The sequence below is a fragment of the Puma concolor genome, chromosome F2 (assembly GCF_028749965.1).
Source record: "Puma concolor isolate L17-30 chromosome F2, mPumCon1.1.hap2, whole genome shotgun sequence".
Lineage (NCBI taxonomy): Eukaryota > Metazoa > Chordata > Mammalia > Carnivora > Felidae > Puma > Puma concolor.
Window position 1 is genome coordinate 77,615,463 of NC_141684.1, and position 20,754 is coordinate 77,636,216.

The window sequence follows — 20,754 nt, forward strand, 5'->3', positions numbered from 1 at the left end:
TAATGTTATTTTGCTTTTTCTTCCTTCCATAGCTTGTATCTCTAATTTCAGTCTCACCAAAGAGATCTGAGTGTAAAGGGAGAGTGTGATGAAATTAATGCAAATCTTATCTATTGCTTGGAAAGCAACTTAAACCTTATGCCACATTGCTGATGTGTTAGAAGAATCAACTTTATATGTGGCAGACAGCATTATGTAAGTCTAAGGAGACGCTGCATTTTCAAGGACTCCTAGAAGTGTGGTTCTTTATCTTCCTCTCTAATTGATCCTAGGTCAGAAATGGATTGGAAAGTCCATGGAGGCATAGGTAGAAGAAAAATGTCTATGGTAGTTATAGGATACAAGTCCACAATCTCTTAATCAAAACTTTTAGAGTCTGATATATTTGAGAATTCCAAAATTGTCACGTTTAAAAAAAAATTTTTTTTTAATGTTTATTTTTGAGAGACACAGAGTGTGAGCCAGGGAGGGACAGAGAGCAAGGGACACACAGAATCTGAAATAGGCTCCAGCTCCGAGCTGTTAACACAGAGCCCAACGTGGGGCTCGAACTCATGAGCTGTGAGGTCATTACCTAGCTGAAGTCGGATGCCTAACCAACTGAGCCACCCGGATGCCCCTCAGGTTTTTAAAAATTAAAAAAAAAAAATCCATATTTTTAATTTGTTTATTTTAACCATGTTTGTTTATTTTTAATTTACATCCAAGTTAGTTAGCATATAGTGCAACATGATTTCAGGAGTAGATTCCTTAATGCCCCTTCCCCATTTAGCCCATCCCCCCTCCTACAACCCCTCCAGTAACCCTCTGTTTGTTCTCCATATTTAAGAGTCTCTTATGTTTTTTCCCCCTCCCTGTTTTTATATTATTTTTGCTTCCTTTCCCTTATGCTCATCTGTTTTGTATCTTAAAGTCCTCATAATGAGTGAAGTCATATGATATTTGTCTTTCTCTGACTAATTTCGCTTAGCATGATACCCTCTAGTTCCATCCACGTGATTGCAGATGGCAAGATTTCATTCTTTTTGATTGCTGAGCACCTCAGGTTTTATTAAGATAATATGGTACATACATTATATATCTTCAACAGGATCTGGGCAGTTCCTAGTAATCAGACATTAACATTTTTATAGTGAAATGTAGTACTGTCACATGAAGTGGGATATATAGAACATAAATGGCTTTACGTATGTTGAGATTAGGTGTTGTTGGCAAATGAGTTTGTTGAAAATCTGTGAGAAGTCTTGCTTTTCAAAGGTTTTTGGTTTGGGGATTTATAGATGTGGGATTGAAGAACCCATTTGCTCACAAGATGTCATTTCTGTAGAATTTCTGATTAACAGTAAATTTAAAGTCAGTGTTGGTTTTCTTCTCTAACACCTGCAGTGTTTCACTGTATTTAGTTACCTCTAAAAATAATTTGTAGAATTTTAAGATCAGAAGGGATCTTTAAGAAGTAAATCGTTAAAATCCTTCATAATAAAAAAACAAAACAGGTGCCTGGGTGGCCCAGTCGGTTGAGTGTTCAACTCTTGTTTTTGGCTCAGGGTCATGATCTCATGGTTTGTGAGATTGAGCCCTGTGTCAGACTCTGTGCTGAGTGTGGAGCCTGCTTAGGATTCTCTCTTCCCCCACTTTTCTTTCTCTCTCTCTCTCCCCTCTGCCCTTCTCCCCTGCTCACACTCTCTCTAAAAAAAAAAAAAAACTTAAAAAATATCCTTCATAGTAACCTGTCTCATAATTGTTTTTGAACTTAAGTTTTAAATTAAAATAACATACCTGTTGCCAGAAGGAAAGTTAATGTTTTTTTATTCTCCACAGCTGAGTCTGTTGTCTGTCAACTTTATTTTTTTTAATTAATTAATTAATGAAATCTCTGCATCCAACATGGGGCTCTGACTCATGACCTCTGAGATCAAGAGTTGCATGCTTTACCCACTAAGCCAGCCAGGCACCCTGATGTCAAGTTTATTTTATTTTACTTATTTTTTAAGTGTCAGTTGTTTGTTTGTTTTTTTTAAAGTTTATTTATTTTGAGAGAGAGAGTGCATACCCAGGGGAGGTGCAGAGAGAGAATCCCAATCAGACTGCGCTGTGGGGCTTGATCTCACGACCTGGAGTCATGACCTGAGCAGAAATCAAGAGTCAGATGCATAACTGAGCCACCCGGGCGCTCCTGCCAAGTTTAAATGGAAAAATTACATGACTGGAAGCCTTGACTCAATTTTATATTTAAGAAATATGATAATGCCATGAGGGTTCCGTGCTTGTTTCTTCCTTGGGGGTACATGTTGAGGGACATGCTCTGGGGCTTTCTAGTTCCCTGGGGTATGCTGTGTTTCATTGATTCGTAGGGTGCCTAGTTTTTGTATTTTACCATTTCAGAAAGCAGAATGAGTTACACATGTATTGTCGACCAGATGGCTATTGGGATGTACTTTCACAGGCAGAACATCAAACCCAGCATCAACATTTGCAGAGTGGGTGTCAGTGGCTTGGAAGAAACTCTTAAAGACATTAGTGGAGTGCTCTTTGAACCTTAGGGAACCAAATGGTTGAAGAGCAGTGGGGGTGAAAACAACTAGCTCTCTACACACTACAAAGCCAGGTAAGAGCTAAAGGCTTTTTAGCTCTTTGATGGCTTCGGCTGCTTCTGCTTCTTCTTCTTCTTCTTCTTCTTCTTCTTCTTCTTCTTCTTCTTCTTTTTTTTTAATGTTTTATTTATTTTTGAGACAGAGACAGCATGAGCAGGGGAGGGGCAGAGAGAGAGTGAGACACAGAATCTGAAGCAGGTTCCAGGCTCTGAGCTGTCGGCACAGAGCCCGGTGTGGGCCTGGAACCCATGGGCCATGCGATCATGGCCCTGAGCTGAGGTCGGACACTCAACCGACTGAGCCTCCCAGGCGCCCCTTTGATGGCTTCTTTTATGAAATGCTGCATTACTACTGTTTTCTCTACAACTTTTTTGTGGATAAAAACAGATATAATTGAATCTGAGTCAATAAGTGATTCATAATCATTGGATTCTGAATGTGAAGTAGTTTTAGAAGCACTTTAGCTAATTTATTTTGCTTATGTTTTTCTTTTATGTATGTAAAAGGTGGCACATGATCAAAACTTCAGGTTTACAAGAATTATAAAAGTGTGAAGAAGTGATAAGAAAATACTATGATAGTTTAATAGTTTTTTTATTAGTGGCATATAGAATAATGTGTACAAATATAGTACATTAAGTGAATATTAAACTAAGTAAAATGTGATTAAGTGAGGGTATTAGATTAAATATGATACATAAATGAATATCAAATTGGAATATTTGGCCACAAGGTATAAGGTGGTGCTGTTGCTTCTCATTTCATTCCTTTTTTAATTTTAGGTACTTTATGTAATTCTTTTAGGAGTCTTATTTTGTTCTGTCTTCATCATCTATATGGGAGTCTTTGATTCTAGACGGCAGTGGACAGGCCTGTGAGCTTAACATACATCTTAATTCTGAATTTTCTCTCAGAGTCTGCTTTTTACTACTTTGTAGGAGTTAGGTAGACAGTATTGTTTCTGTGTTTTTTTTTAATTAAAAAAATTTTTTTAATGTTTTTTTATTTTTGAGAAGAGAGAGAGTGTGAATAGGGAAGGGGCAGAGAGGAAGAGAGACACAGAATCTGAAGCAGGCTCCAGGCTCCAAGCTGTCAGCACAGAGCCCAACGTGGGGCTCGAACTCATGAACCGTGAGATCATGACCTGAGCTGAAGTCAGACGCTTAACCGACTGAGCCATCCAGGCGCCCCAAATTTTTTTAATGTTTTATTTGTTTTTGAGAGAGAGAGAGACAGAGTGTGAGTGGGGGAGGGCCAGAGAGAGAGGGAGACACAGAATCGGAAACAGGCTCCAGGCTCTGAGCTATAAGCACAGAGCCCGACGTGGGGCTTGAACGCACTAACCGTGAGATCATGACCCGAGCTGAAGTCGGTCGCTTAACCGAATGAGCCATCCAGGCACCCCAACAGCAGTGCTTTTGTGACAGATGAGTAAGAAACAGGAGACCTCAAGAGAATTCTAGTAAAGACAGGCCCTTTCCCATTCTCACTGTGTGTGAATGCTAGAGGTGCTATAGTATCTTCTGACCCCCATTCCTGCTTTTTCAGGGTTGGCTCCTTAATCAAATAGGTGTTCTTCATGGAAATGTGGGGTGTGTTATGCTACCAGGGTAAGAAACACATTTTACATTTCAAATTTGGACACATATAAACAAATATTACTTAAAATGAACTTTAACAAACAAGTGCTGGTCATAGTCCAGTAAATGGATCTTATGTTCCTTTAATGAGTTGCAATCATTATTTGGAAAACACTACCCCTGTTTCCCTGCCCCCCTTTATGTATGTATGTATGTATGTGTATATGTGTGTGTGTGTGTGTGTGTGTGTATACACATATATATGTGTATATATATATATATATCATCCTGGTATGCACATATATATGTGTATATATATGTATACATATATATATATATACATATAAATACACACACACACACACACACACACACACACACACACACACACACCATCGTCCTATGAATAAGTGAGCCATAGTGAGTTGTGGATGGGAAAACGTAAATTTAAATCTCTAGTTAGTCCTGGTTTTACCATCTGGGAAATTGCATCTGCAATTATTTTATTTTATTTTATAGGCTGGAGCATTGGATTTACTGAAGGAGCTTAAGAATATTCCCATGACCCTGGAATTATTACAGGTATGTGCTAAAATGTGTCATGATTTGGATAGATAATTGTCCTAAAATGCCAAAACATTTTTACTACCAATAAGTTTTTTGTATTGTCCTGTTATGGTGTGAATCATTATTAACTCTTGTTTTTTTTTTAAAAGATGGTAACATAAATCAATAATCTAAGTTATCATTATAGAAAAAGTTGCCTTCTCAAGAAGAATAAAATCTAAATCTTCCAAGTTTGTAATCTCACCGTGAAAGGAAAGGAAGTTGGACTCTTGGCCCTGATTTGATTTCCCAAAACCTCACTTTCTTTGTCAGTGACAGCAGCTGCCATCAGGACACCAGCCTCTGGGGTGCCTTTTAGCAGCCGTTCCTCATTTCTCCCCCTTCTGCCCTAGGAACCACTGATTGAGCCACATTTTTGTCTCTACAGATTTACCTATTCTGGAAATTTCATATAAATGAAATCATATAATATATGACCTTTTGTGTCTGCCTGCCTTGTTTTTTTTCCTTTGAAGATTAAAAAATTTCTTTATTTTAATTATGATCTACCCCTCAACGTGGGGCTCAAACTCATGACCTGAAGATCAAGAGACGCATGCTCTCCCGGCACAGTCAGCCAGGTGCCCCTTGGGCCTTTACTCAGCGTAATCTTTTCAGGGTTCATCCATGTTGTAGCATGTGTCAGTCCCTCGTTCCCTTTTATGGCTGAATAATAGTCCACTGTATGGTTATACCACATTTTGTTTATCCATTTGTCATTTGATGGACATTTGGGTTGTTTCTACTTTTTTGGTTGTTATGACTCATGCTGCTTGCTGTGCACATTCATGTACAGGTTTGTGTGTTTTTGGTTCTCTCTGGTAGAGATCTGAAAGAGTCGAAATGATGAGTTGTATGGTAACTTTATGTTGAATATTTTGAGGACCTGCCAGACTGTTTTCCCACGTGACCGTACCATTTTACATTCTCAGGAGCAAGTAAACGAAGGTTCCAGTTTATCCACATTCTTGCCAACACTTATTATTTGTCTTTGATTATAGCCATCTTACTGGGTGTGAAGTGATATTTCATTGTGGTGTTTATTTCCATTTCCCAAATGACTAATGTCGAACATCTTTTTCATACGCTTCTTAACCAGTCATATATTTTCTTTGGAGAACTGTTTTTTCAGATCCTTTTCCTGTTTTGAAATTGGATAATTTGTCTTTTTAGTTTTAAGTTGTAATAGTTCTTTATATATTCTAGATACAAGTCCATTATGAGATACAGGATTTTCAAGTGTTACCTCCCCTGGGCTTTACTTTCTTAGTGGTGTTCTTTGAAGCACAAAAGCTTAAAATTTTGTTGTAGTCTGATTTATTGTTTTCTTTGGTTGCTTGTGCTTTAGTTGCCTAATTCAGGGCTACAAAAATTTATTCTTTTGTTTTTTAGCTCTTTCATTTAGTTCTGTGATTCATTTTGAGTTAATTTTCATGTGTGGTATAAAGAAGTCCAATTTCATTCTTTTATGCATGGATATCTAGTTCAGCTTTTTTTTAAAAATGCTATTTATTTATTTATTTATTTATTTTTGAGAGAGAGAGAGAGAGAGGGAGAGAGAGAGAGAGGGAACGTGAGCAGGGGAGGGGCAGAGAGAGACACAGACACACACAACCTCCCCCACCCCCCCAGAATCCGAGCTGGCAGCACAGATCCTGACGTGGGGGCTTGAACTCACGAACTGTGGGATGACTTGAGGCCAAGTCAGACACTTTAACCGACTGAGCCACCCAGGCACCTCTTACCTTTTTAAAATATTCTTCTCTCTAATGAATTATCTTGAGATCCTTATTGAAAATCAGTGGCAGAAAAATTGTAGGGATTTATTTCTGGATTCTTAAATCTATTAATCGTGTCTCTCCTTATATAGGACCACATTGCCTTGATCATTGAGGTTTTGTAGTAAGTTTTGAATTTGGGAATTATGCGTCCTTCAATTTTTTCAAGATTGTTTTGGCTATTTTGGGTCCCTTGTATTTCCATATGAACTTTAGGATAAGCTTATCAATTTCTGCACAAAAGGCAGCTGGGATTTTAATAGGGATTTTATTTTAGTCTGATTTTCTTAGCATTGCAATCTTAACATTTAAGTCTTATGATCCATGTATATGGGATGCCTTTACATGTATTTAAGTCTTTAATTTTTCTCAATGTTTTATAGTAGCTCTATGTTTTTACTTTAAGATTTAGGGGGTATCTTAAATCATCTTGGCGGAAACTCATGAGTGATCATAAAGGTGATTTTTCTTCTAGAGTATACCAATCTGCTTATTTCCTGTGATGCTGACAGCATCTCTTAATCTCACTGCTCATTCCTCTCTGCTTTACCAGCAGTGTGCATCTGGTTCCCTAAGTCAGCTTAGTGGCCTCTCCATCTTTCCAGGGTAGTGTCTTTATAATTGCATAGCTGGTGTTCTATAGAAACCAGATGGCCAGCCATGGGCAAAGGCATACATTTTCTGTGTCCAGAATTTCACAGTATATAGTTGATCTCAAAAACCTTCATTAGTCCTGCAAACAAGAAGCCTGTTTAAATCTACAGTCCTTAGGGGCGCCTGGGTGGCGCAGTCGGTTAAGCGTCCGGCTTCAGCCAGGTCACGATCTCGCGGTCCGGGAGTTTGAGCCCCGCGTCAGGCTGTGGGCTGATGGGTCGGAGCCTGGAGCCTGTTTCCGATTCTGTGTCTCCCTCCCTCTCTGCCCCTCCCCCGTTCATGCTCTGTCTCTCTCTGTCCCAAAAATAAATAAAAACGTTGAAAAATAAAAATAAAAAAAAAAATAAATCTACAGTCCTTAATGTTATTTGAGCACACAGTACTTTTTTGTAGGGCACTTCTTATATCCTATAAATTAAAGTCTACTGGTTTTAGGAAAAGTCTAGAGAATTCTTAGAGGTACGTTTAGACTTGGTTATCCAAGTAAAATGGCTTCATAATCCTTTCTTCTCTCTAGTTTCATCTGCTGTTCCCCAAATACTCTCTTCAAAAGGAGGAAAAAAACCTACCCAGATCTTTGTTTTTCACTCTACCTCAGCAGCCTTGTTTCTTATTATTCTTGACTGGATAGTCTCTTCCTTAGACAAGTATGTTTGTTACGGATTCCTGCATTCTCCGGATGGATTTTCGTAGGTTTTAAGTGGGAAATTATTGACTCTTTAGTGATGAAAACATCCTGTGACAGTTAAAAAGCAGTCACCCAAAGTACATGATTTGTTCATGCTCTTCCTGTATCTTTGCTTGCCTCTGACTACCTCTTAAAGCTCCATTTTCTTTGCCAATCTGTGTCAGCCCCAAGCTTCAGAACTGTATTAGTAGCTCAAATGATTTGTTCCACTCGTTCCAAAAATAGATTTTCTTCTGGGTGGGTGGATGGGGTGGGTTTTGGGGTGGTAGTAAGGAAGAGCTGTGAATGGGTGCCGGAGGGAGGAGTGCCAAAGGCATCGGGATAAGGAAGTCAGACCTGACACTCAGTACTTGGTTGTAATTGCAGGCCTGGCTTCTAAGCGGTTAGCTGTATCCAGTAGGACAGCTCTGGGTCCACACAGTTGTAGGCTATGCCATCTGGCCCAGGAACTTGCTTGTGGACAATTTTCTATATTGAAGTGTTTTAGAAGAGTTCTAAAAAGTTCTAAAGTATTTTCTTTATTAAAAAAGTTCCAAGAGCATTTTATTAAAGCAGTAAACCACTTTCTTTGGGGGGAAACCCTCCCCAAACATTAATCCCAAACCATTTTAGGATTTTAGAATTGTGGAATCCCCTTTATCTTTCTGCTGTGGAACCTTATCTGCCTTGCACAGCTTTCTTTCCATAGATACAGCTTAGGCCATTCTGGCCAAACACATATTCTAAATTCTTGAGCAGAATTTCTGTCCTGAATCTCTTTGTTGAGAAGTTTGAATAATTTAGCAGGAAAACTGTAAGTACCCATTTATTACTCTACCTTAAAGTTTACAGCAGGGATTCCTGCTTTTTTTAACCACTAACAATTCCTTTTGTTGTTTTTTTCTTCCATTGACCATATGTCTTGAAAGATCGTCTACTAACAACTTGAACTAACTAAATAATTTACCATTTGTTTTTTTATTTATCATCCTTAATTGGCCTGTCACAGCTTTTGTGTTCTTTGAGCACAATTTGAAAACCATTGATGTCCTGGAAAGAGCTGGACTTTGGAGGTGCATTTAAATCCCAGCTTTGCCAATTAGGTATGGTGTATTGCTGGATGAGTAGGGATAATGATATCAAGCTTAAAGGTTGTTAGGAAGGGGTGCCTGGCTGGCTCAGTCAGTGGAGCAGGTGACTGTTGATCTCAGGGTTGTAAGGGCAAGCCCCACATTGGGCATGAAGTCCACTTGAATAAATTAAATTAAAAAAAATAAATGGTGGTTAGGAAGATTAGTGAATATGGATGCTCCCAGCATATTTGTGAGTACATAGTATTACCACATGATATATTACTGTATTCTGTGAAGTCCTTTTTTTTAACAAACGTTTATTTATTTTGATAGAGGGAGAGAAAGGGGGGAAGGGCAGAGAGAGAGGGAGAGACAGAATCCCAAGCAGGCTCTGCACTGTCAGTTCAGAGCCTGATGTGGGGCTCAATCCCATGAACCATGAGATCATGACGTGAGCCGGTATCAGGAGTCTGATGCCTTAACTGGGGCCACCCTGGGGCCCCTCTGTGAGCCACCCTGGGGCCCCTCTGTGAAGTCCATTTTAGTATCTGTAATTGTATGCTGATGTGGGGCAAAAAAAAAAAAATGTTCTTAAACCTCTGTAGATGGTAATATTCAAGTATCCTCATTAAAGTTGCAGCAGATGATCCACAAAGTAGTCTACATAGAAGAATATACAGAAGCACAGAAGTGCATATGTTAGTCATGGTTGCTTCATGCCTTCTGTATAATACAAACATTTTATAATTTATTCTTACCTTAAGGGATATGGAAAGACTGATTTCATTTTACCAGTTAACCAACCTTATTACAATAGCAGCTCAGCTTATTTGTCTGCAGATCTCTGTGCTAATAACCTTGAGTCCAGTGTTGATCTGAAGATGCATGTATCTTAATTCTATAGTATACTATTATAAGAATTCAAATAACTCAGGTTTTCTTCTGGTCTACCATGGAAACAGGAAAATGAGAAAGAACAGAATGAAGCACTAAATTGTCTGAAGTAAAGACAGCTTACACAAATTTTTTGTATTCCCTTGCAGTCCACAAGAATTGGAATGTCAGTGAATGCTATTCGCAAGCAGAGTACAGATGAAGAAGTTACATCTTTAGCAAAGTCTCTCATCAAATCCTGGAAAAAGTTATTAGGTATAATTGATCTTCCCTTATGTGTATTCGTGATCTGGTTTATTCAAACATTTGGTGTTTGCATATTTTCCTGTTTATAAATATAGATGTATTGAAATCAGTGCCTTATATGAAATGGGAAGGGTGTTAGTTTGACCTCCTTGAGGGTTTTGCTTTTTAAACTAGTCAAATTTAGCCTTTTTTGTTTTCTAAAACTTACAACTGGATGCCTCTTTAAGAAGAAGAATTTTCCCCATGGGGAAAGTTGTCATACATTTTAAAAACGTTTTTGAAATAATTTTCTAACTTACAGAAGGTTTACAAGAATAATAAAAATAACTCACATGTATACTTTTTCTAGACCCATTCATTTTTAATATTTGCCATGCTTGTTTTGTCATTACTTGTCTTCTCTTTCTCCGTATGTACGTATTCACACACGTACACATTTTTTCTGAACTGTTTGAGAATAGGTTGCATCTATCATGCTTTACCCTTTAATACTTAAGTGTGTGTTTCCTTGGAACAAGTTTATTTTCTTACGTAATCATAGGAAATTCAGGAAATTGAACATGGGTACAGTACTTTAATCGACAGTGCAGGTTCCAGTATTGTCATGTGTCCCAGTGGTGTCCTTTAGAGCTTTTTTTCTTCTTTCTTTTTTTTTTCAACGTTTATTTATTTTTGGGACAGAGAGAGACAGAGCATGAACGGGGGAGGGTCAGAGAGAGAGGGAGACACAGAATCGGAAACAGGCTCCAGGCTCTGAGCCATCAGCCCAGAGCCTGACGCGGGGCTCGAACTCACGGACCGCGAGATCGTGACCTGGCTGAAGTCGGACGCTTAACCGACTGCGCCACCCAGGCACCCCATCTTCTTTCAGAACAAGATCTAGTCTAGGATCACATAATCTAGTCTCCTGGTCTGGAATAGTTCTTAAGCCTTCTTATGCTACTTATGCTATTGACAATTTGAAGAATACAAGCACTCATCTCACTTTATTTAAAAAAAAGATTTTTTTAGATCTTTATTTTTGAGAGAGAGAGAGCGAGCGAGAGCGTGTGTGGGGGAGGAGCAGAGAGAGAGGGAGACACAGATCTGAAGCAGGTGCCAGGCTCTGAGCTGTCAGCACAGAGCCCAACTTGGGGCTCGAACTCATGAACCGTGAGATCATGACCCGAGCTGAAGTTGGATGCTTAACTGACTGAGCCATCCAGGTGCCCCGCACTTTATTTTTAATCGCATGTTCCTGATTTGGGCTTTATTTGTTATTTTCTCATGATTAGATCAGGTTGAGCATGCATAGTTGGAATACTATGTAAGTGTGTTATATCCTTCTCGGGTATCACCTCCAGAGGCATTGATGATGATGACGTTCATTTTGATATAACCCAGTCAAGGTGTACACCGTGTAGTTTATTGTTTTTTCTGTTGTACCTAATAGGTATTCTGTGAGAGATACTTTAAGACCCTGAAACTATCTTGCTTCTCTTCAGACCTCCTCTCATCCCCTGTTTAGTATTCACTGATTTTTGCCCAGACCACATTTTATAGTGATAGTTGCAAAATTGTAATTTTCTTCAATATTTCTAAGTCAGCATTCTACTATAAGAAAGAACCCTTCTTTTACTTCCCAGTTGTTTTTCTATTAGTGTGGACACATGGATTCCTATTGTATCCATTACTGTTCATATTTATTTTGATATTTCCATTTTCCCAGATTTGACCAGTGGGCACCCATTCAAACTGGCTCCTGTGTCCTTTTGACATCCCCCGCCCCCCTTCAGTTTTCTTGATCTCTTTTTTATATTCTGGAGCCAGAAAATGTGTTGGGCTCATCTGTCTTCCCTGCCCCAGCCCTCGAATCAGCCATTTCTCTAAGCAGTTACTAGCTTTATGTGGAAGAGAAAAATAGAAAAAGTTGAACCTTTTACAATTTCAAAGACAACAATAGCAAGAACAAAAAACCTTATTACTTCTGAGATCTTGGAAACTAGGGACTAAAAATTGTAAATTGGGATCAATGACATGATTTTTGTAATGTCTGTAGGTAAGTAAACAGTATTGTGTGATTCTTAAATTTATTTATTTACTGTGGTTATTCGAATTTTTTCTTCTTAGGGAATACATAATGAGGTATTTTGGGATTAAGGAGCATGATATCTGCTACTTACTTTCAAATAGTTCAAAAGAACTATGCCTGTGTGCACAATGATGTGCATGTGTGAATATATACGACACATGCATGCGTATCTGTAGGGGGCAGTGAGTGAATGAGGAAGCAAGTGTAGCAAACGTTAACATTTGGGGAATCTGAGTAAAGTTTCTTGTACCATTCTTAAAACATTTGTGCAAGCTTTAGATTATTTCAAAATCAAAAGCTTTTTAAAATAATCTAGTCTTTAAAGACCAACTGAAACTTTGTGTGTTTATAATTAATTTAAATTTTAAGTTGAATTCCATATTCTAAAGTAATGAAAATTTGCCACAGACACTGACTGAGAACGATATACATGTGTTTTTATTTCTGGAAAGATGGTTTACATTTTGTGGGACATTGTAGTTATATTTATTTAATCTTAATTTAAAGAAGTTTTACTCTTTTATACTTTTTGGAGGTATCTGATCTCATTACAGGTTCTCTTTTAAAATCTTTTTTTTTTTTTATGTTAAAAGATTTCCATGTTCATTAGATAAAATTTGGAGAGTTGGAGGAGGAAAAGAAATCATCCTTAAGTCTGTCTCTAAATAAAACCATCAGTTAATGTCTTGTTGCATTTCTTATCTTTTTTTCTCCTGGTGTATAGCTTTTGCTTCAGCTGTATTTTTTTTTATGCTGTATGTATACTTATATTGCCTTTTTGAATGAAAAACATTTGTGTCTTTATATCATCATTAATTCCATTTTATTGGCTTCAGAATAATCCACTGGGTGATTGTGCTTTAATTTCTTACCTGTTAGATATGTGTTTTTTTAGCTTTATAGCTATTATAAATAATGTCTTGATGAGTATCTTTCTGCCTAAAGCTTTTTCTTTAGATTATTAACTAGATTTCTAGAAGATTTATGAGTGCTGCTACATGGTAGCAAGCACAGTTTTGAATACTTGCATATGCCAAGCCATCAACCTTTATGAATGCATTTAATCCTCCCAGGAACCCAGTGTACTAGGTGCCATTATATTTCCCATTTTCTGATGAGGAACGTATGCATTGAGAGATTGAGGTTAAGCATTCTGTGCACGGTTGGATTGGTAGTGAGGTGTGGTCTGCAGTCAGTCCCAGTCCAGAGCTGGAGCACTTCTCCCTGGGTCTGTTTTATTGCCCACGACGCTGTATTTAGGTAGCAGGAATCCCCTTACTGCTCTGCTTCCTCAAAGGATTGCACCAGTTCTCCTAGAGCAGTGTGCGGGATCCGTGTGACCGCGCTGGATCTTCGTTAGATAGTATACTGCATTGTTGTGCCACCTTTCAGATGCTTTCTACTCCCTCAGTTTTGAAATATTTCTTAGTCCTTGTTATACTCTTTAACGTCTTTATTAATTTTTGTTTCCTACCTCACAGTGCTATACCATCTTTAGGTTTTGGGGCCTTTCACGTGAACTGTAGAGAAAAAAGAGGGGTAATAATGGGGCGCCAGGGGGGCTCAGTCATTTGAGTGTCCGACTCTTGATTTGGCTCAGGTCATGATCCCAGGGCTGTGGGATTCAGCCCTGCATTGGGCCCTGCACTGAGCTTGGAGCCTGCTTAAGATTTTCTCTCTCTCTCTCTCTCTCTCTCTCTCTCTCTCTCTCTCTCTCTGTCTCTCTTAGATAAAAAAATAAAGGAGGGCAGTAAAATTAGTATTTGAAAACTAACACTGTATCATAGGGGGCCTGAAATATATTTCAGATTTGGTAACCCTAATGTTTACAAGATAAGTTCTAGAATTGTGATTTGTACCATTTTCTTATCAGTTAGCCTCATCTAGATTAGCATATTAAAGTCATCTGGGGAAGTTTTAGAGATTTTGATGCTCAGGCCTTACTGGCAGAAATTTGGATTGAATGGATCCAAGATAGGAGCTTGAGCATAAGGATATGCTTAAAAGTCATCTAGGTGGTCCTGATGATCAGTTGAATATATGTTCTTTTATATCCTGTGCAGAGGAAGATGGGGAAGTGAAGTATTTATGTAGCTCTTATTATGTAGGGATCAAAATGTAGATAGATGAGTGGGATAATTTATGCAGTAGATCCAAACAGTTTCTGAACCCAGTTTCAGAAGGCCCTTCTGGCTGATTTAAACGTGAATGGTTCTTTTCATTGTTAAAGGATTGCACTGGTCCAACCTGTTTTACACCCCTTACCTCTTTTTTTTTTTTTTTAAACACCTTCTTACCTCTTAAAGCTTGTGTACTTGGTATTACTTTGCAGATTTTTTAAGATAGAGGAAGTGTTAATAGGCCATACTAATCCTGAAGTCTTTTTTATGAAAATGTTCTTTATCCACTGTCCCTGAAATAATTTTTTTGACTTCGTGAAAAATTGTTAAAATAAGATTGCTATATATGCTTTGCACTTTGATTTTTAAAACTTTTAAATGTTATTTTGAGAGAGATAAGGAATGAGAGAGAGCGAGTGTGGAGAAGGGGCAGAGAGAGGGAATCCCAAGCAGGTTCCACGCACTGTCAGTGTGGAGTCCTACACGGGGCTCAAACTCATAAACTGTGAGATGACCTGAGCCAAAATCAAGAGTTGGAGGCTTAACCGAACCGAGCCATTTTAAAAATGTCATTTTAAAAATGACAGTGCTGGGGCGCCTGGGTGGCTCGGTTCGGTTAAGCGTCCGACTTCGGCTCAGGTCATGATCTCACGGTCCGTGAGTTCGAGCCCCGCGTCGGGCTCTGTGCTGACAGCTCAGAGCCTGGAGCCTGTTTCGGATTCTGTGTCTCCCTCTCTCTCTGCTCCTCCCCTGTTCATGCTCTGTCTCTCTCTGTCTCAAAAATAAATAAACGTTAAAAAAAAAAAATTAAAAAGAATAAATAAAATGACAGTGCTGATGTTATTTCCATATTCTTTCCTTTGTTCTACATGTTTTTCTCCATTTTACTAATTAATGAATATATTTTTTTTAAGACTGTATTTTTAAGTATATTTTTGTCTATTTTAGGTTCCCACTGGCATATGAATTGTGCTTCCCACCAAAAGAGGGAGGTTTTTTTGGGGGAATGCTGACTAAGCATGCATTGGTGAAAAATACCCAAGTACATATGTTAATAGAATAGCTTACATAAACTTTATTTACTGTTGAAAATTTAGGATTTTTGTGTTTTTTTGTTGTTACATAAATAACCTGATAACATGCAGTAGTTCCATTTTGTAATTAAAAAAACTTTTTTTAACGTTTATTCATTTTTGAGACAAAGAGTGTAGGTGGGGGAGGGGCAGAGAGAGAGGGAGACACAGAATCCGACGCGGGTTCCAGGCTCTGACAGCTCAGACTGGGGCCTGACGTGGGGCTCGAACCCACACACTGTGAGATTGTGACCTGAGCCGAAGTTGGATGCTTAACCAACTGAGTTACCCAGGTGCCTCTGTAATTTTTTTTTAAACAAATGCTAACAACTGAGGGATTTCATAATTTTTAGATGGACCATCAACAGATAAAGACCCTGAAGAAAAGAAAAAAGATACTGCAGTTACATCACAGAATAGCCCTGAAGCAAGAGAAGAAAGGTATGTCACTTTATGGAAATTGATTTCTGTTGGAAGTCATAGTTCTACTTGACCGTCACTTCCTCCATGGTTGTATTTTGGTTTTATTTATGGTCACTTATGTGTACTCCTCTTTCTATTTTGTAATTAAATGGAATTAGTAAATGTTTATAGCCAAATAGAATATTCTAAGGTTTCTCATAGGATTTTCCTGGAAATTTAAAAGAGACTTAGAATTCTGACATTACATAAATCAGGAGAAATTATTTACACTGTATTCAACAAGCTTAATTGAATGGAATCTTTGAGATAGCATTAATAGAGTTGATAATGAAGGCACTGATTAAGGCTTCGGGTGGTTAGGGGGCAACTAGGTAGCTCATTCGGTTAAACATCTGACTCTTGATATTAGCTCAGGCCTTGATCTCAGGGTTGTGAGTTCAGGTCCCTTGTTGGGCTCCACGTTAGATGTGGCGCCTACTTTAAAGAGAAACAAAACAAAAAACAGGATTCAAGTGGTTACTTCCTTTATTTACCACATTCCATTTTTAGATTTTTTTTGGGGGGGGTGACCTGGATCTAATTCTCTTTTTATGCTTTTTTCCTTCCCAATTTAGCTGTCATAAGAACTGAAAAAGGGTTCAAATTTTTCCTTACCTCTTGTGAGGCCTTTGTTCCTCTCTTCTTGGGAAGCTTGTGTTTTAACATTTGGCTTTGATTTAGAGCAGTAGTTCTCAAAGTGTGGTCCCTGGAAGGGTGGGGAACCTGGCAACTTGTTAGCAAAGCAAAATCTGGGGCTTTACCCTGAAACTACTGAATCAGGAATTTTGGTGATGGGGCCCAGAAATATGTTTTTAACAAGCTATTCACATGGTTCTGCTGCACTCAAGTTTTAGGCTACTTATTTTAACTTCATTTATTTCTTAGTATTTTTCCCCAAAGTGATAATATACCCCTCCTTTGTTCAGTAACAGTGACCTATGTCCCATACACTGTTATTTTACGCATTAGACTAACTAAACTTAGTCTAGATGCTAAAGGAAGTAAGCTAAAGAAAGACACGGTTTAAACATCAGGTGTAAATAAAATTTATTCAGTGTTTTCTAACTCTTTGAGATAGTTTTAGACTTTTAAAAAATCATAAGAATAGTAAAGAGAATCCCCAATTGCCAGTGTATGTGTATATGCATACATTTATGTTTGTGTACATACTTAAGACACATGAATAATTTTATTTTAAACTAAATAAGAGTCCTTTATATCCCTAAATACCTCAGTGCATATTTCGTAAGAACAGGACATTTTCTCACATCTAACCACAATGTAGATCTTAATAATCTGGAAGTTAGGATTAATACAATACTTTTTTCTAATCTATAGGACTTGTATTTTAGCGGTCTTCCCCTTACTCCAGAGGAAAAAGATTTTCCAAAGTATCATCTAAGGTCACATACTGCATTAGCTATCATCTCTGGTTTCCTTTAATCTGGAGTAATTTTTCAGTCTGTCACTGTCTTTCATGACCTTAATATTTTTGGAAAGTATAGGCCATAATTTATGAAGTTTTTAACAAATGCTTTCAATTGTGTTACATTCAAAGTCATTTGACTTAATGCCTTGAATATAAAATATAAAAGTATAGGCAGATAATTTTAAATAGATATTGAAGTAGGAATAAGTTCGTAGTGTATTTTTATCTGTTTTATGTAATTGAAGTTTAGGGATAGAGCCTGTTGACAAAAGCATAGTATTATCAATATGAAGTCTGACAAAATGGTTGGTATCTGTCCATGTGCGCGCGCGCACACACACACACACACACACACACTCTCTCTCTCTCTCTCTCTCTCTCTCTCTCTCTCTGAAGAAGACAAAGTTTCTAGGAGATGATTAAATGTAGAAGGATACAGAAGGACTGTTCTGTCCACTGTATCTGTTTATGAAGTTTTTATTTTTTATTAAAAAACAAATTTTTTTAACATTTATTTTTGAGAGAGAAGAGACAGAGCATGAGCAGGGGGAGGGCAGAGGGAGAGAGGGAGACAGAGTCTGAAGCAGGCTCCAGGCTCAACGCTGACAGGCTGACAGTAGCAAGCCTGATGTGGGGCTCGAACCCAAGAACTGTGAGATCATGACCTGAGTCAAAGTCAGACGCGTAACCAACTGAGTCACCCAGGTGCCCCATTATTTATTTATTTATTTTTATTTTTTTTATTTTAGAGCGGGGGAGAGGGGCAGAGGGGGAGAGAGAGAATCCCAAGCAGGCTCTACACTCATGATGGGAGCCCAACATGATGGGGCTCAATCCCACGACCCTGGGATCATGACCAGCCCTGCATCAGGCTCTGTGCTGGCAGCGGGGAGCCTGCTTGGGATTCTCTCTCTCCACCCCCCCCTTCCTCCCTCACTTGCACGTGCACTCTTTACCAAAAACAAACGAATAAGCTTAAGAAATGTTTTTAAAAAAAGTTAATTGAAACCCCGCAGAAAGTAATTTTAGTGAGACTCTAGGAAGTTAATCAGCAGCAGTTGAAATGATTGGGTTGACTCAAAAACTATTAAACTGTCCTTGATTGAGTTGATGTTTCTATGGAGAAATTAAAGAGACATTTTTATATTCTTACAATTCATTTGTCACTATACATGTTCTTTATCCTGAAGGGAGTGTTTTAAATATAAACCTCTTTGGTTGTCTAATTGGAATAAGGTTTTTTTAACGTTGTTTTTCCCTCTAGTTTTGGTTGAGAGCTGTTGTATTCTTTGGTGTCATCCCCTCCTCCCCTTGTATAACCGAAATCCTTGGTTTTTATTTATTGTATTGAGCTGTAATGTGTATTTTCTTAAATGTTAAAAATACTGTTTAATGTTTAAAAAGATCAAATGTTTAGTTGGTTAAAAAAACATGAAATGAGTCTCAGATTTAATAAGATTTTAACTTTTTAGAAACGTGTATGCAACACCATTTTTGTTTTCGTGTCACTGAATACTGTGTCATTTGTTTAGGTCAAGAAATTGTGTTTTTGGATAGTAATGCTGTTATTTTAAGAGACTTTTTCCTGACCTCTTTTTGGCGTGTATGCGTGTGTGTGTATTTTAGTAGTTCCAGTGGCAACATAAGCAGCAGAAAGGAGGAGGCAAATGCCCGAGATACTTATGTTTCGTCTTTCCCTCGGGCACCGAGCACTTCTGATTCTGTGCGGTTGAAGTGTAGGGAGATGCTTGCAGCCGCTCTCCGAACGGGAGGTAAGTTTAGTGTGCCTTGTTCCATCGCCGAGTCCTTTGTTTGCGCCGCCTCTGCCATGGCCACCCCCGTGTGTCTGCCTCCCCCGCAGCAGCCCCGTGCTAGCTACTTGCGCTGTTCAGTGCAGGAGGACGTTGTGGCAAACAGGGCTTACTGCTGGCAGAGAGGTACGGGCATCGTGGGGCCTACTGTGTAGTTCCAGGGAAGAGATTCCTTCTCGTCTACGGATGTTTCCTTTGTTTACAGTAACTTAAAGGGTTTTCGCAAACCTTTCCCCTCCACTTGTAACCTGCAAAGTATAGTTGGCCTTTGAACACTGGGTTTGAACTGCGCAGGTTCACTTATAATGCAGATTTGTTTTCAACACAAACAGTACAGTCCTATAAATGTATTTTTCTCTCGCGATTTTCTTAATGGTATTTTCTTTTCTTTAGCTTACTTTATTATAAGAATACAGTATATAATACATATAACATGTAAAGTATGTGTTGTTTATGTTATCGGTAAGGCTTTTGGTCAACAGTAGGCTATTACTAAGTTTTTGGGGGAGTCAGAGGTTATATGAGGGTTTTCTGCTGCATGGGGTGTTGGCGTCCCTAACTGCTGTGGTGTTTGAGGGACAACTATAATTACTCTGCTCCCCAGATTGAGCGTTAATGATACTGTATTTGGGTCCTGTTGTTAAATGTTAGTATGAAATATGGTATTTAAGTTTTATATTTGTAATTCCATTTTCTACCTTTTTTTAAGTGAAAAAGAGATCTTGATTTATATATATGCGAGCCTTAATTTAATTTGAAGTTATCCATTCTTATGTAAAATTTTAACTTTTAAGTTTTACATATAGAAATACTTACCATCTTATACAAGTTCATTCTTTTTCTTTTCTATTATACTTGATCCATAGTTAGTATGACCTGTTTTTCTCCTTACTCTGCCTTTTCTATTTTGATTCCCTGTTTCTTTATATATTTTTTCTTCTTTCTTCCTAGTTTCTTTTTATTTCCTTCTATCTGTTTGAATATTTGCATAGGAGTCTTCTGAGTGTGTCCATATATGTGATTGGCAGATGAAATGAATGGTTTCTTTGCATTGAAGCCTGAGTCACAGGAGACAAGACAGTTCTTTCTATAACTTTCTCTACTCTCTGCTGGAGCAACCAGAATTTATGGAGTTGTGAAATGAGGAATTGCCTGCTAGATCAATTACTTCCCCACTCCTGAGGGATAAGGAGTCATCATTGCAGGAGCACTGTGGACATTAGGTGAATCCAGAAGAGTCTAGTGGGTAGTAAAGAGACCAGATTCTAATGAAACTAAACAAAAAGGACTCTTTATTAAGGCAATGGGGTTGAAGAAATAGGAATGCAGGTTAATTTACTCTCTATTGAAATTTTCTTTTAATATGTCATAATCACTTATTCTTGACAATTCTTTGTGCCTGTGTTTAGATGACTACGTCGCTATTGGAGCCGATGAGGAAGAATTAGGATCTCAAATTGAGGAAGATATCCTTTCTGTGTATATTCATGATTGTTTTAAATAATCTGGTATAGAGTAACTTTTTTTCTTCCTGTATAGAATTTAGAGTTTCATTTTTCAGTTTCTATCTTGATTGTATTGTTTTGCTGGGAAACAATAGGGCATGTCATTTTATTGTTGTTTTCTTGTTAATCAAAAGGAAAACATATGTGTTGATAGTATTTTTACTTCTCTGCCTTGCAAATTGAGAATATAA

General features: G+C 38.1%; 1 protein-coding gene across 1 annotated transcript in view; it reads left to right on the forward strand.

The window, feature by feature from the left end:
- TCEA1 (transcription elongation factor A1) overlaps positions 1 to 20,754 on the forward strand; it is a 42,887-nt gene that overhangs the window by 8,847 nt on the left and 13,286 nt on the right. The window contains exons 2-6 of the mRNA XM_025923049.2: positions 4,694 to 4,756; positions 9,996 to 10,101; positions 15,710 to 15,797; positions 18,874 to 19,019; positions 20,468 to 20,524. Of these exons, the coding sequence (XP_025778834.1) occupies positions 4,694 to 4,756; positions 9,996 to 10,101; positions 15,710 to 15,797; positions 18,874 to 19,019; positions 20,468 to 20,524 (460 nt within the window). The remainder of the gene's footprint in view (positions 1 to 4,693; positions 4,757 to 9,995; positions 10,102 to 15,709; positions 15,798 to 18,873; positions 19,020 to 20,467; positions 20,525 to 20,754) is intronic.